Consider the following 12,730-nt stretch of genomic DNA (forward strand, 5'->3'; position numbering starts at 1 on the left):
CTTTATTGAGATATCACTCCCGGCGGAACCAAGTGAGGTTTGAATCATTTGCAGAGTGCATCATTTGGGCAGTCAGAGGGAACAGTTGTGCAAGTTAAAAGCCTAAATCAGGAAAACAATTGCAAAAGTTCAAAACCCATTTGTTGCTGGGAAAGGATGAAAGTCCAGAGTCCAGAGCCCATTGTCCTCCTTTCTCCTTGGGGGTTGTTGTTTTCCATATCCTTCATTCCAGACTCTGAAAGAGGATAATGAATTGGGGTGTCAATACCAAGTCTGGCTGCTTCCTGCTGAGAAGGGGTGAAGTAGGGAGACCCGCCCCTTTTCAGAGTCCTAGTGCCCAATGTGGGAGCGGAATCTCATGACATGAAACTGGAGAGAGCAAAGAGTCTGGAATGATAATGAAGAAGGATGCAGACTACATCTCCAGACCCAGGGGATGACTGATTGGAAAAAAAATCTGCCCCTTGGGAAGTCTGCAGAATAAAAACAGGGAGGAAGACCACCATGGTGGTCTCAATGCCATGGCACTATGTTAAGAAATGGGATAGGGTAGTATTACTACACTCAGGTTCTTGTGTCCAGAACTGGTTGAAATGAAAACTGGACCCAGAAGAATTTAAGCACAGGCAAGATTTTATTACGGGCTTCTGCTCAAGACAGAAGGGAGACAGCACTGACCAACAGTGTCAAGCTGGCTTAAACAAAGGACAAAGGAATATGTAAGCATTTATGGCATCTACATAGTAGGAAGGAACCTGATCTCTTGACGTCGTCACATGTAGTGTTGGGATTTTAGTTGCACCCGTACTCCTCTTCATATATCATGTCTCCTTAGGTCTCCACCTGGGGGTTCTGTTTTACTATGCTAATGAGTTGAAGGTTTCCTGTGGGTTACTTTAGTGACTGATATCCACATGTGCATGCATTTGTCCTTTACCCTGGTTTGCCCCTTATCATCTGGGAAAGTCTGACAGCATTTTCAGAATGAAGCCAACTATTGTACTGTTTCAGTGAACTGTTTCCAGTGATTTTGCTTTGGCTCCAGTTTCTTGACATTTCTGCTGACCACATAATCTCAGAAGGCTGAGCTAACTCCTCAGCTTCCCATCTCCTGGTGTGTTATGTCACTCCCATAGCCTTGAAGATGGATGCACTTTTAAATTCCTAATTTTCTGGTATGACTGTTAACCCCATAAGACAGAGAGCTAGCTTGGCTCTTATTTCCCCCAACAGGTGTTTATCTCTTAATCCTAAGGGGTCCTGTTTTTCATAGTGCTCCGTGACTATCTCCGTAGATTGTTGGAGCTTGGGAGTAGCAGTCTAAAGCTAAGTGCTCTGGGTTTACTTTTTTGTTTTTACGATGCCAATTTAAAAATATTTTGTTATCCAACATGAATTGCACTTTCCTTTTATTTACCACAAGGATAAAATGCAACTGTAATTTTTTCATGGTGTATATTTATTCAAAATGTCTAAGGAAATGTTACATAGTACCTTAAATATGATTTTTAAATGCCATCAAAGTAACTATTTACAAATCAGTGTTCTTTAAATGTCAAGACTGTGTTCAAACTTCGTTGTGATTTGGTTGGCTTAATTTGTATCTGCAATCATGGTTCCAAAAGAAGCACCTCTGGAAGAATAAGCAACTACTCCCAGGGAAATTGCTCGTAGAGCACCTAGCATGGTGCCTGCTCTCTGGTCACTGAGACATGGTGGGGTTTGGGACCTTCTCCAGATCTTTCTGCTGATGTTAAATTCTTTCTACTCAGTAATCTGATTCTTGTCCAGCCATTTGATAATTCCATTGCACTTGTCAAGAATCTTCTGTTTGAATTCATCTTCCACTGGGGCCTATTAAATATCTAAGATCTGAGCAACTTCTTGGTGAATATTTTGACTCTTTGTTTCTCATATTCACATTTTTTACTTTTAAGTCTTAATGACCATATATACTTAATGTTGTCCATTCTCAAACACCATGTCAGTGGTCTTTTTATCTTCATGTTTCCTGATCTTTTATCTTCAGCAAACATGTCTCAGATGCTGTTGGAAACTGTATCAAGTTACTGGAATCCATGGAAATCCAGAGGATACAGGAGGAAGCCTAAGAGTTCAAGTTTGCAAAGTTGGTTCTTATTCTTTATCATTGCTCAATCACATAAAACTGAACAAACCAATTGATTGTGGAGAGTAGATGGTGAAGGTCTGAGGCTGCTTGGTGTGAACAGCCGTATTGTACTTGGTCAGAATATCATGGCTCAACAGTGGTTTCCATGCCAATGGATAAGGAGTAACACAGAGAAACTGCAAATCCTGAATATTTTCAAATTTATTTCTGGACAAGGGATAAGATTTAATGGGACAAGATGGCCACCTAGGTAGCTGCAAACATAACTAACACTTATAGGGTTGGTTCTTTCTTTTTTCCAGCTCTTCTATTGAAGAAGTCCTACAGTAATTTCTGAGCTTTTGAATCTAGTTTGATATCTAGTCAAAATCTTCTCCAACCCAGTGAGGTCTCTAGCTACACATCTAAATGTAATGATTGCATTTTTGTTAATAGAAATTGGACAAGCCAAAAGTGCTTATAGGTTGTAGATCAACATGTTTCTTTTAGCATGGATATCTTATCCAAATCTTAAACATTGGCTCAGTGATGATCATTCTTACATTGAGGCTACCTCTGATCCAGATTCTCTGAAGGCCTGATGGTTGCAGTGGTTAAACTTAGCCCATGCTATCTTGACAGTGTCAGTGATAATCCTCCAGTGCAGGTGAGCTTCTGCATTTTTTTTTTTTTTTTTGCCTTTGTTAGAACCACAGTAAGTATTTCCTCAGAAGAAAAGTTTTCAGTTTTTTAATTGATGTTTTGGGGATAAAATTCATATAATATAAAGTTCACAGTTTTAACAATTTTGAAGTATATGATTCAGTATATTCACAATCACCATTAACTAATCTAGAACATTTTTGTGTCACCTCAGAAAGAAACCTCATGCCTAATTCCCTCCTCCCCCATCTATTAGCAGCCACTAGTATAATCATAGAATTAGATGGTGCCAAGATCATTGCTCTTTAATACGAGTCTAGGAACAATGTTTCTGGCTTATAGGAGATGGAGCTGCTGCTGCATTCAGTCTGGGCTCACTATTGTTCTTTCCTGATTGAGGGTGGAGTCCTAGGGGGAAATTTTAGATATTTTTTCCTCATTTCTCATATTACCTAATGCCTCTGGGATTTATTCCTTTGCTTATTTGGTTCAGGGTCTCTCTTTTATACTATTAAATTCTTCAAAAGTTAGGTGATGCTTAACTGCTCATGTTATAAATGAAGGTGTAGATTGGATAGTTTTGTTAATTGGAGTGTATATCCTTAGTAAATGTGAGAATTATTGTACACCTGGAGAGGAAAGCCAGTGCACTGGTGTCCATTAGTTACTAGTGGCACTTTTGTACTTTCCTGGCCCAGATGCTGCTTACTCTGGGATCTCATTTATCTCTCCTTTTGTAGAGAGCTGAATTTAATTGTTAGCCTTAGTGACATATGGGGTTCTCTCTCCAAGGGCAAATAAAGGGTACTAACCCAGCTGTTCCAGCATCCTTTAGTGCTTTTCTGACTGATTACCTGAAATTTCTTCTCCCAGCCTTTATTTACTTAGATCTATACATTGCCGTGGGTTACTTCTGACAGAACATGATTTATAGTCAGGTGGTGAGGTCCACTCTTCTACTAGTGTGGGTCATAGATTCTCAGCTACTAGTATATTACATACTGTGAAATGCTGATAGCACTACTGTTGCCTTTCCAACATTCAGGTGGATTCCTTTTCATTTCCTGTCTCTTCTGACATTTCTGCAGGATTTGAAGAAGGAAAACATATCCTGTAACTCACCTTTTCTTTGCTTTTATCTAGATCAGGGCAGTCCAATCCAACCTTTCATCTCAAGAAGGGCTTTCAAGCATATGTACTCAGGAAAAAGCCACCAGGTTCACTTCTTCCTAAAGCACATAAGGTATGGCACATAAATGTAATGGTATATTTTTTGGTGACAAGTAAATGCCTTTTATACACACAAAAATAATCTAAATTGCTTTTTAAAAGTTATCTTCTGGCTAATAAGTAATAGAAAAATGAATTTATTTCTAATTAAATTTTACTTGAATTTTATCCCTTTTGTTTTAGAAAAGAATTTGGGATTGAAATATAAGACTATCTCAGGCCATTCATCTTGATAAACAATCATCTTGTGGAATTTGGTTCCTCCCTGTATACTTGGCAAGAAATATAATGATCCCATGAATATTTTCAGTATTGCTCATTTTTTAGATGTTTTGTTTTTGTTATATACTTAAATATTATATCTAATAACACTATCTATTTGCTGAATTATTTTAGTATACTTGCTACAAGGCTTTAATCTTTTGGTGATAAAAAGACTTGAGGGCTGGGGTTGTGGCTCAGTATTAGAGTGCACCTAGCATGTGGGTTTGATTCTTAGAACCACATATAAATAAATAAGTTAAATAAAGGTCCATCAACAAGTAAAAACAAAAAATAAGAGTTGAATAGAATTTTAATGTATTCTCTAAATATTAGACTTAGCAGTGAGAATTATAAAAGATTTTTGTTAAAAACTAAGTTTTTCTAATTACCCTGAGTTGATCATTTCAATGTATATGTGAATCGAGTCATCACATTATATCTCAGAAATATGTACAAATATTATGTTCAATCAATTTTTTTAAAAACAACTAAGTTTTCCTTTTTGCATAAATACATATTGTCTATGGATATTTAGAAAATAAGCCAGGACATAAATCACAATACTGGAGAAGAGTGAAAACACTATGCATATTTAGGATGTTAATATGATCTTGTTTAATAGGTGCTTCCCAGGCTTAGCTTACTGGGTAAAGACCACTGTGAGCTGGGTAATGAAAAACTGCAGATTGTAACTTTCTTGGTCCCTTCACACTAGAAGACTATGGTTGCACACTAGAAGGGACATTCGCCTAAGCTCCCTTGGGAGATATGAAAAAATGAGAAAGCCAGTGAGCAGGGAACTGCTGAGAACAAAGGAATATTTTATGATATAACCTGTGAAAAACTATTGCCTTCACAATAACAGATCCAGGATTAGACCCTGTGCCCATCCTTTTATCCTAATTAAGTTATAATTTTTTAGAGCTGATTTAGTTTATAATTATAATGATTATATTAAGACTACTGTTAAGTAAATTATTACTATTATCCTCTGTATTATTTGTTGACACTGTTTTATAATTGATTTCTTTCCTTAAGGTTATCTTACAAGTAGTTATTAAATTTCTATGTTTCTAATTTTTAATAATCTGTCATGGTATTTAGATTGATAGAGAATATAAAGTCCAGAAAGCCTTGTTTTCCGTTGGCTTCCCTGTTCCCAAGGTTTTACTGTACTGCAATGATCCTTCTGTCATTGGAACAGAATTTTATGTGATGGAACATGTGCAGGTAAGTTAATAATCTTATTTCATTTGTTCTTATTTTTAATTTTGAAGTTAAATATGATTTATTAGATGAAATTTTATTATGATATTTATAAATGACAGTTTATTCAACTGTTAATCAGTTAATCGGTTTGCTTTGTAAAGGCTTAAATTTTTGTTTTAATTTAAGCATATACAATGAGGGAGAGATGAAATAAACTAAGAACTAATTTAATAATTAGAGAATATTGACTTATTCTTAAGTCTTCCTCTAGGTGTCAGAAAAGAGCTATCTATAAATGGCAAATTGTCCTGTAAGGTATGGGGGGATAGCACATTTCCCAAAGAAAAGATCAAACCATTAATAAAATAAATTCAAATTATTTTTTAGTTTGTTTCTGGTAAAATTCAAGTTGGGAGTAGTTTGACTTTTGTGTTCATCTTAGTACACCTTCATATTTTCCCTCTGAACGTATACTCTTATATTGTTGCCAAAAGCTCAGTCCTTGTCCCTGATGCCAGTTCAATAACAAGGATGCGAGTTTGGGAAAAAGAAAAAAGAAAGTTTATTACTTTGCTAGCAAAGGAAAAATACAGGAGACCCCTGTTCCAGAAGCTGTGATTCTGCCCATCAGCAGGAACAGGGGTCTTTTAAGGAGGTGATTCAAAGCTACTTTCCCTGTGTTCTCTGTTGGAGTTGTAATTCACTTGTTAATTTGGGAGATAGTCATTTCTGAGATCTTCTGGTGCCACCCCCAAGTCTGGATTACTTCATTCCTAAGATTGATGTGTACTCTAGGACAGATGAATCTTCCTGAAATGGGGAAGAAAGGTAATACTGTTTCCCCTGAGATTAGGGAGTGGGCGAGAGGAAGAGAAAGAAACATGTCCATTTTAAAAATAAGTTGGAAGTGGACCACTATTACAATAGTAAATGTTTCACAAATGAATGTATTTCTGACATATTCTACAAAGTATTAGTTTTGGTTTCAAGTATTTAAATTACCCATTTTAATTACATTCATAGGGCCGAATCTTTCGTGACTTCACACTTCCCGGAGTTAGCCCAGCAGAACGCTCAGCCATATATGTGGCCATGGTAGAGACACTGGCTCGACTGCATTCTTTGAATTTACAGACAATGCAATTGGAGGGATATGGTCCAGGTGCTGGGTACTGCAAAAGACAGGTAATGTGTCAGTATAAAAAGCCTACTTTTTAAAGTTCCTCGAAATAAATATTGTTCATTTGTTAAAATAAAAACCAATCATTATATGGTTTTCTGAAACTTTGCTATTTGTTATTTTTACGTAATTCTTTAGATTGACTTATTTTTAGGCTACTGTTTTCAGATTCTTCTTTTAACTTACAATATATTTTCTGCCTAGTCCCTCCTCCCTCCCTCTCGCTCTCGGCCTCTCTCTCCACCCCCTACCCCCTTACTCTCTTTCTCTCTGGGGATTTTATGGGGATTGTACCCAAGGCTTTGCTCAGGCTACAAAAGCACTCTATCACTGAGCTAATAATTCCCAGCCCACTTTTTAACATTTTTTATTTGAAGACAGGTCTTGCTTAGTTCCTCCGGCTGACCTTGAACTTGTAATCATTCTGTCTTGTCTCCTGAATCACTGGGATTATTGTGGGAATCAGGCAAGAAATGGCAAATGGCACTCTAAAAGAGTGGAGAGCTCAAACTTTATTTTAAACCAGCAGGCCCAGAGGAGATCAAACTCCAAATTCTCAGCATGCATTACCAGTTTGTCACAACATTTATAAGCTATGTAGTGTCATAAATTTTCTAGTTCAAACAATACATAGTTGTGTACAAGATTTTAAGCTTGTTTACAAAGCAGAGAATGATAAGGGGAAGAACTGGCTCCTTTTATGAGGCCTTGGGCCCAGTGCCTCCACTGGTACAGGGACTTTTACACTTCAAAGGAAAGTAGTTATATTCTAGCAGAAGTCATTTATAATCCAAAAAGTAGGAGGGCATGGTGCTAATCAAGTTCCCAGAAGAGGAGCTGACTAGAAAGGGGAGAACTCTCCCTTTCCCAGGCACTAATTCTCAGGACAGTGTTCTTGGTTTTATTTTGCATCCAGGCTTGGGTTAGTTTACCCATTACAGGATCAAGTGTGCACCACACTGGGAAAACAGTTTTCCCTTTCTAAGTTGTGCCAGCAGGCATTTGTTAAGCTTTACTGTGTGTTTAATTCTTTCTGAGTATTGTGAAAAATAACAAGAGAAATAGGTTCTTCTAAAGAAACTTGTCATTTTTGAGAGAACTGTACATGAACCTGTACATCTCAAATACATGAAACTAGAAAATTATATAAAAGAGTGTATAACCTAGTAGTAAATTGTTTGGTGCTTATCACAAGAGCACTGTCATTCAGAGCACTGAGATTGCTTAGATGGGAAAAACTTTCTGGGAAAGATATTTTGCAGTAAGTTTTTTAAGAAAGACGAAATTTGGAGTGATAGGGGACATAGTGAGCCTTTCAATCAAGGGAAAGCAAGACCAGATATATAGGAGGCTGTTTCCCTTTGTAAACATGTCAATTTGGGTGGGAGAAAGCTGAAGAGAGGGAGAATTAGGTTTTGGAGAGTACTTAGTCTGTGTCAGGTCCTGTACCAGATGAGTTATTGACCTTCTCTTTCTTATCTTTGTGACAACCCTAAGACATAGGTATTTTCACTCCCATTTTGCAGATGAGGAAACTAAGGCTTACACTGACAAAGTAATACACAAGTAAGCGGCATGAACATAATTTAAACCTGGATTAGTAAAACTCTAAAGATAAAGATCTCTGTTCTATTGCATTAAATTGAGTAGAGATACACTTGGTGAAGGGAAAGCAAGGAACCACAGATGGGTAAGTAAGAAATAAAAGACGGAGACCAGGCAGAGATACACACAAGAGTTTATTTGTCAGAGCTGACAAATAAAGGCATCTTCTCTATAGGAGAGAGAGAGGCAAACAGGCTTGAGTTCTGGGGACTTTTATGGGGGAAGCTCAGGAATCAGAGGAGTTTGGTTAGTGTAAAGGAGTGGTGAGCCTTTCTCAGAAACGCCCTTGGGTGGGAAAGTGAAACTTTTTCCTTAAAATGGTGGCTTTCACTTAAGATGGCCTTCCAGATGCTAAGCAAGGACTACTTGGAAATGGAAAGATAAATGCAGATACATAATATAGTCCCACTTGTTGGAGGAGTCTGAAAAAGTGGATTTGTTTTTAATTCTAAGAATGATAGAAAGTATTTGCACTATTCATACCTGAAGTATATTTAGAAGACTCTGGGAGTTTAAGAAAGGCAATTAAAATTGAAAGTCAAAATCTCCTTTTTTCTTCTAGCCTCCATATTTCCTTTTTCAGGGGCTACTTATTTCTTGTGCCCTTTGAAGAAATGGTCTATGCCTATTTATTTGTATGAGTGTTTGTGTACATTCTTTTTTTTCCACAAAGTTGTTCCTGGATAAAGACTATATCACACCTATGATGAGTAGGACAGTTTTTTTTGTTGTTGTTGTTGTTGTTTTGGTTTTTTTTTTGGTACTGAGGATTGAACTCAGGGGCACTCGACCACTGAGCCTTCCAGATGCTAAGCAAGGACCTTATACTTGGAAATGGAAAGATAAATGCAGATACCTAATATAGTCCCACTTTTTGGAGGACTATGTTTTGTATTTTTTTAGAGACAAGACTCACTGGGTCAAGTAGTGCCTCACTTTTGCTGAGGCTGGCTTTGAACTTGCAATCCTCCTGCCTCAGCCTCTCAAGCCACTGTGATTACAGGCATGAGCCACCAAGCCCAGCTAGGCCAGGGTTTTTTTTGTTTTGTTTTGTTTTGTTTTTGTCTTTGACAAAATGCTAGGAGAGTAAAATGAAGGAAGATAGGCAATACCTGAGTGTTTAAAATTTGAGGCTGATATGAATGTTTTAACTTGTGTGATTTTTCATTTATAGGCATTATCTCAAGCTTTTCAGGGTAAAATAAAATTTGAGATAAATGAATTTGTTTTAATTTTAGAATGGCTCAACCTTCCATTCCACTTTCAGCTCTATCATTTTTCATATTTATATCTTTAGGTTTCAACCTGGACATCGCAGTATCAAGCTGCAGCTCATCAGGACATCCCTGCCATGAAACAGCTGTCTGAGTGGCTAATGAAAAACCTGCCAGATAATGACAATGAGAGCAATTTGATTCATGGAGATTTCAAGCTAGATAACATCATTTTCCACCCTAAGGAGGTATTGTAAGCCATATTTATAATAACTAAAGTAGGTCTCAATTGAAAAGCAAGTAGATGCCCCCTGGACATCCCCATGGAGCCCTGCTTTCCCCTCCTTCCCTGCAACTCAGGATGTATACACACTTAAAACTTGAAAAAATTATTTCTAGCACAGGTAGATGCCTACCTTTAAGGCTGGTTCTAATCTTAAATGGTATCTAATTTACTACTTAAAACGGATTTGGAATTTTTATATGTACATCACTGTTTCCAAAGACATTTTTCATTTATTATTTAAAATATTTGGCTCATCCATGTTCTTGCTCTTTCTTCTGGTTCATTACATTTCTTTGGATTCTTTTTTCCTATGCTATTAAGAATTTTTAATTTGTTTATTATAAGCTCAGAGAAGGCAGAATTCCAGAAGCCTCTTTTGAGGCCTCAGAGAATTGCATGAGATTAATGTAACCTTGCCCTGTGTAAATGTACACAGTGTACTCTTTGTAAAGGGTACAGACAAATCAAAGATTTACAGTTCCCCAATCCTGCTTCTTATTTTCTGGGTCCATTAATTTTCTCACAATGCTAAATTTTTTTTAGAACAGGAAAAGCTGCTGTAAACTTATATGCTACACTTTTGGGTTTTATATTCCTTCCTTACAAAAAGAGTACAGGGAAAAAATACATAAGTTGCATTACATAGTTTTCATTATTCAAAGTATCCTTATAAGGATATGTGAGCATATTTACCAGCAGGACAGGAAATTTTTCATAGGAAAGTTAGTCCGGATATTAGAATTATGTATATATAATTATATACAGATGCTTCTCAATTTGTAATGGGATTAGATTCTGATAAACTAATTGTAATTTGAAAATATCAAAAATTGAATATGTGTTTAACATGCCTAACCTACTGAATGTCATGACCTACCTACACAGTATGCTCGGAAGTATTGGTTGTTTACCTTTATGATGACATGGCTGATGGAGAGCTGTGGTTCACTGCCACTGTCTAGAACCATAAAAGGGTACTATCCTTCACATCGCTAGCCCAGGAAAAGATCGAAATTCATATGGTCATTGCACAATTTCATAAAGACAGAAAATTCTAAGTCTAACAATCATAAGTAGGGGACCGCTTCAAGTGTGTGTGCATAAACTTTTGTTTAATAGCATTGATGAATTCCAGATTCTAAGCTATCTATATTAAGATTAGGAAAATTAAATAGTGCCAATTTATAACCTGGAAAATTACAAAATCTTACTCGTTAAAACATCAGGATCTGCCTTGTCTTGGTCAATATTACTCGATTAATTAATATCTTGGAGCTTATCTTTGACTACTCTTAATAGAGCCCTTAATATGTTATGTAACTATAGTTGTTTTCTATTCTGTACTTAAGAAAGGAAAAATACAAACCTAGGTCTCCCAAAAGATTATATGTTCTTTACTAAGATATTTAAAGTTTAATTTTAATATGCTGAACATAATGGTAAACCATTATAAATATCCAATTGTTTTTCCCTTTTATCTTTAATCTCACATTTTAAATCCATCTTTTATGGGATTAAAGTAGCTGAACAGGTATCATCTATTTTCAGATAAGCAAGGTATCCAATTGCTGGGAGAGACATTTCTTCTTAAAAGGAAACAACCAATAAAGACATAGATTTTAGTTATTTAGCTGCAATTCTAATTTGTTAATATATATATCATCACCTTTTAACTTTTTAGTAGTTAGGAAAATATCTTCTACTTTATACTCAGCAATCTCAGAATTACTAGTTAAGTCAAACTTAAACAGCTTCTGCCTCCAATAACTATTGTAGCTAACTCTTCATGGATGTAATCCATGAATCCAAGTCAATTAGCATTTATTCATTACTAACTGTGTGCTCTGAAACATGGGATGGAAAGGAAATGTATCTCCTAATGAGCTCAAAATAGAGATGTAGAGAAAAGATACCTAGGAATTAGCAAAAGAACAATATATACCTATGTGCCTACACATCACACAAGGCAAACTATGAGAATAATTGAAGAAGAAAAGATACTCACTATGGACTAACACTAAGAGCTTTAAAAATTTAAAATGTCATTTCAGTTAATAGTTTATCTTTCTCCTTCTTTTTAAAATTTTCACAGTAGAGAATTAGACTTTTTATTCCCCATAAGATCACAAATTGCAAAATCATCCTCTGGATTACATGACAGATATGTATATGCATGTGCTCCCCTATATATATGTACAGAAATATGATAGAAAGCTTTTTTTCCTATTCAGGTTAAGGATTATGTCTTTATTTTTTTCTTATCTTTGTCTCTGGAATCTACATAATAGATGAAGAGAGAGTGAGTGAGTGAGAGAGAGAGAATATGAATATACCTACAGGTCTTTTTATATTTATAGAGCAGGTGCTCACATGATTCTGAATGAATCTATGTTGAAAGAATTGGTTTTTGCTGAGAGCCACAAACAGGTCAAGATGGCGCCTGGCAGTATGCTAGGAGGAGTGGTTTGAGAAGTAACGTCAATGAGCCATTAAGATGATGTTAATTAAGTTAAGCTGTGTGTAATTATTAAGATGAAGTAATGCCAGTGAGCCATTAAGATGATAGAGATTCCTTATTGGGTAATTGCTGTATTTACATGATAACTGAGTTAAGCTGTGTATAATTGTTAAGATGATGAGGATTGCTGTATCTGGATGATGTTAATTGAAACAAGCTATGTATAATCAGTTAAGGGTATATATACCTCTACTCTCCTACAATAAAGCGGCTCCCGCTGTATCAACCTTCACAGGTTGCTTGTCACCCCCACCCCCACCCCGCTATTTTGCCCAGCCAGCCGGGCTGTGGCAGGTTTTGCTTGTAGTGAAATGTACAGAGATAATGAAACTTATTACATACTTGCCGCAGTTTGGCTGGGCACCAAATAACTGAGCCACCACAAAGCCTTGTAGGTTCAAACAGCAACTCTTTATTCCCGAACTCTCACCGGCACTCTACACACACTTCC

At 36.4% G+C, this 12,730-nt stretch overlaps 1 protein-coding gene across 5 annotated transcripts in view; it reads left to right on the plus strand.

The window, feature by feature from the left end:
- The window catches only part of Acad11 (acyl-CoA dehydrogenase family member 11), an 88,671-nt gene that overhangs the window by 7,183 nt on the left and 68,758 nt on the right, over positions 1-12,730 (plus strand). For all 5 annotated transcript variants that reach the window (XM_015487055.2, XM_015487053.2, XM_015487054.2 and 2 more), the window contains exons 2-5: positions 3,917-4,016; positions 5,372-5,497; positions 6,500-6,661; positions 9,559-9,723. In XM_015487055.2, coding sequence (XP_015342541.1) covers positions 5,483-5,497; positions 6,500-6,661; positions 9,559-9,723 — 342 coding nt within the window. In that variant the 5' untranslated portion in view covers positions 3,917-4,016; positions 5,372-5,482. The remainder of the gene's footprint in view (positions 1-3,916; positions 4,017-5,371; positions 5,498-6,499; positions 6,662-9,558; positions 9,724-12,730) is intronic.

Source organism: Marmota marmota, unplaced genomic scaffold, assembly GCF_001458135.2.
Source record: "Marmota marmota marmota unplaced genomic scaffold, marMar, whole genome shotgun sequence".
NCBI classification, from domain to species: domain Eukaryota; kingdom Metazoa; phylum Chordata; class Mammalia; order Rodentia; family Sciuridae; genus Marmota; species Marmota marmota.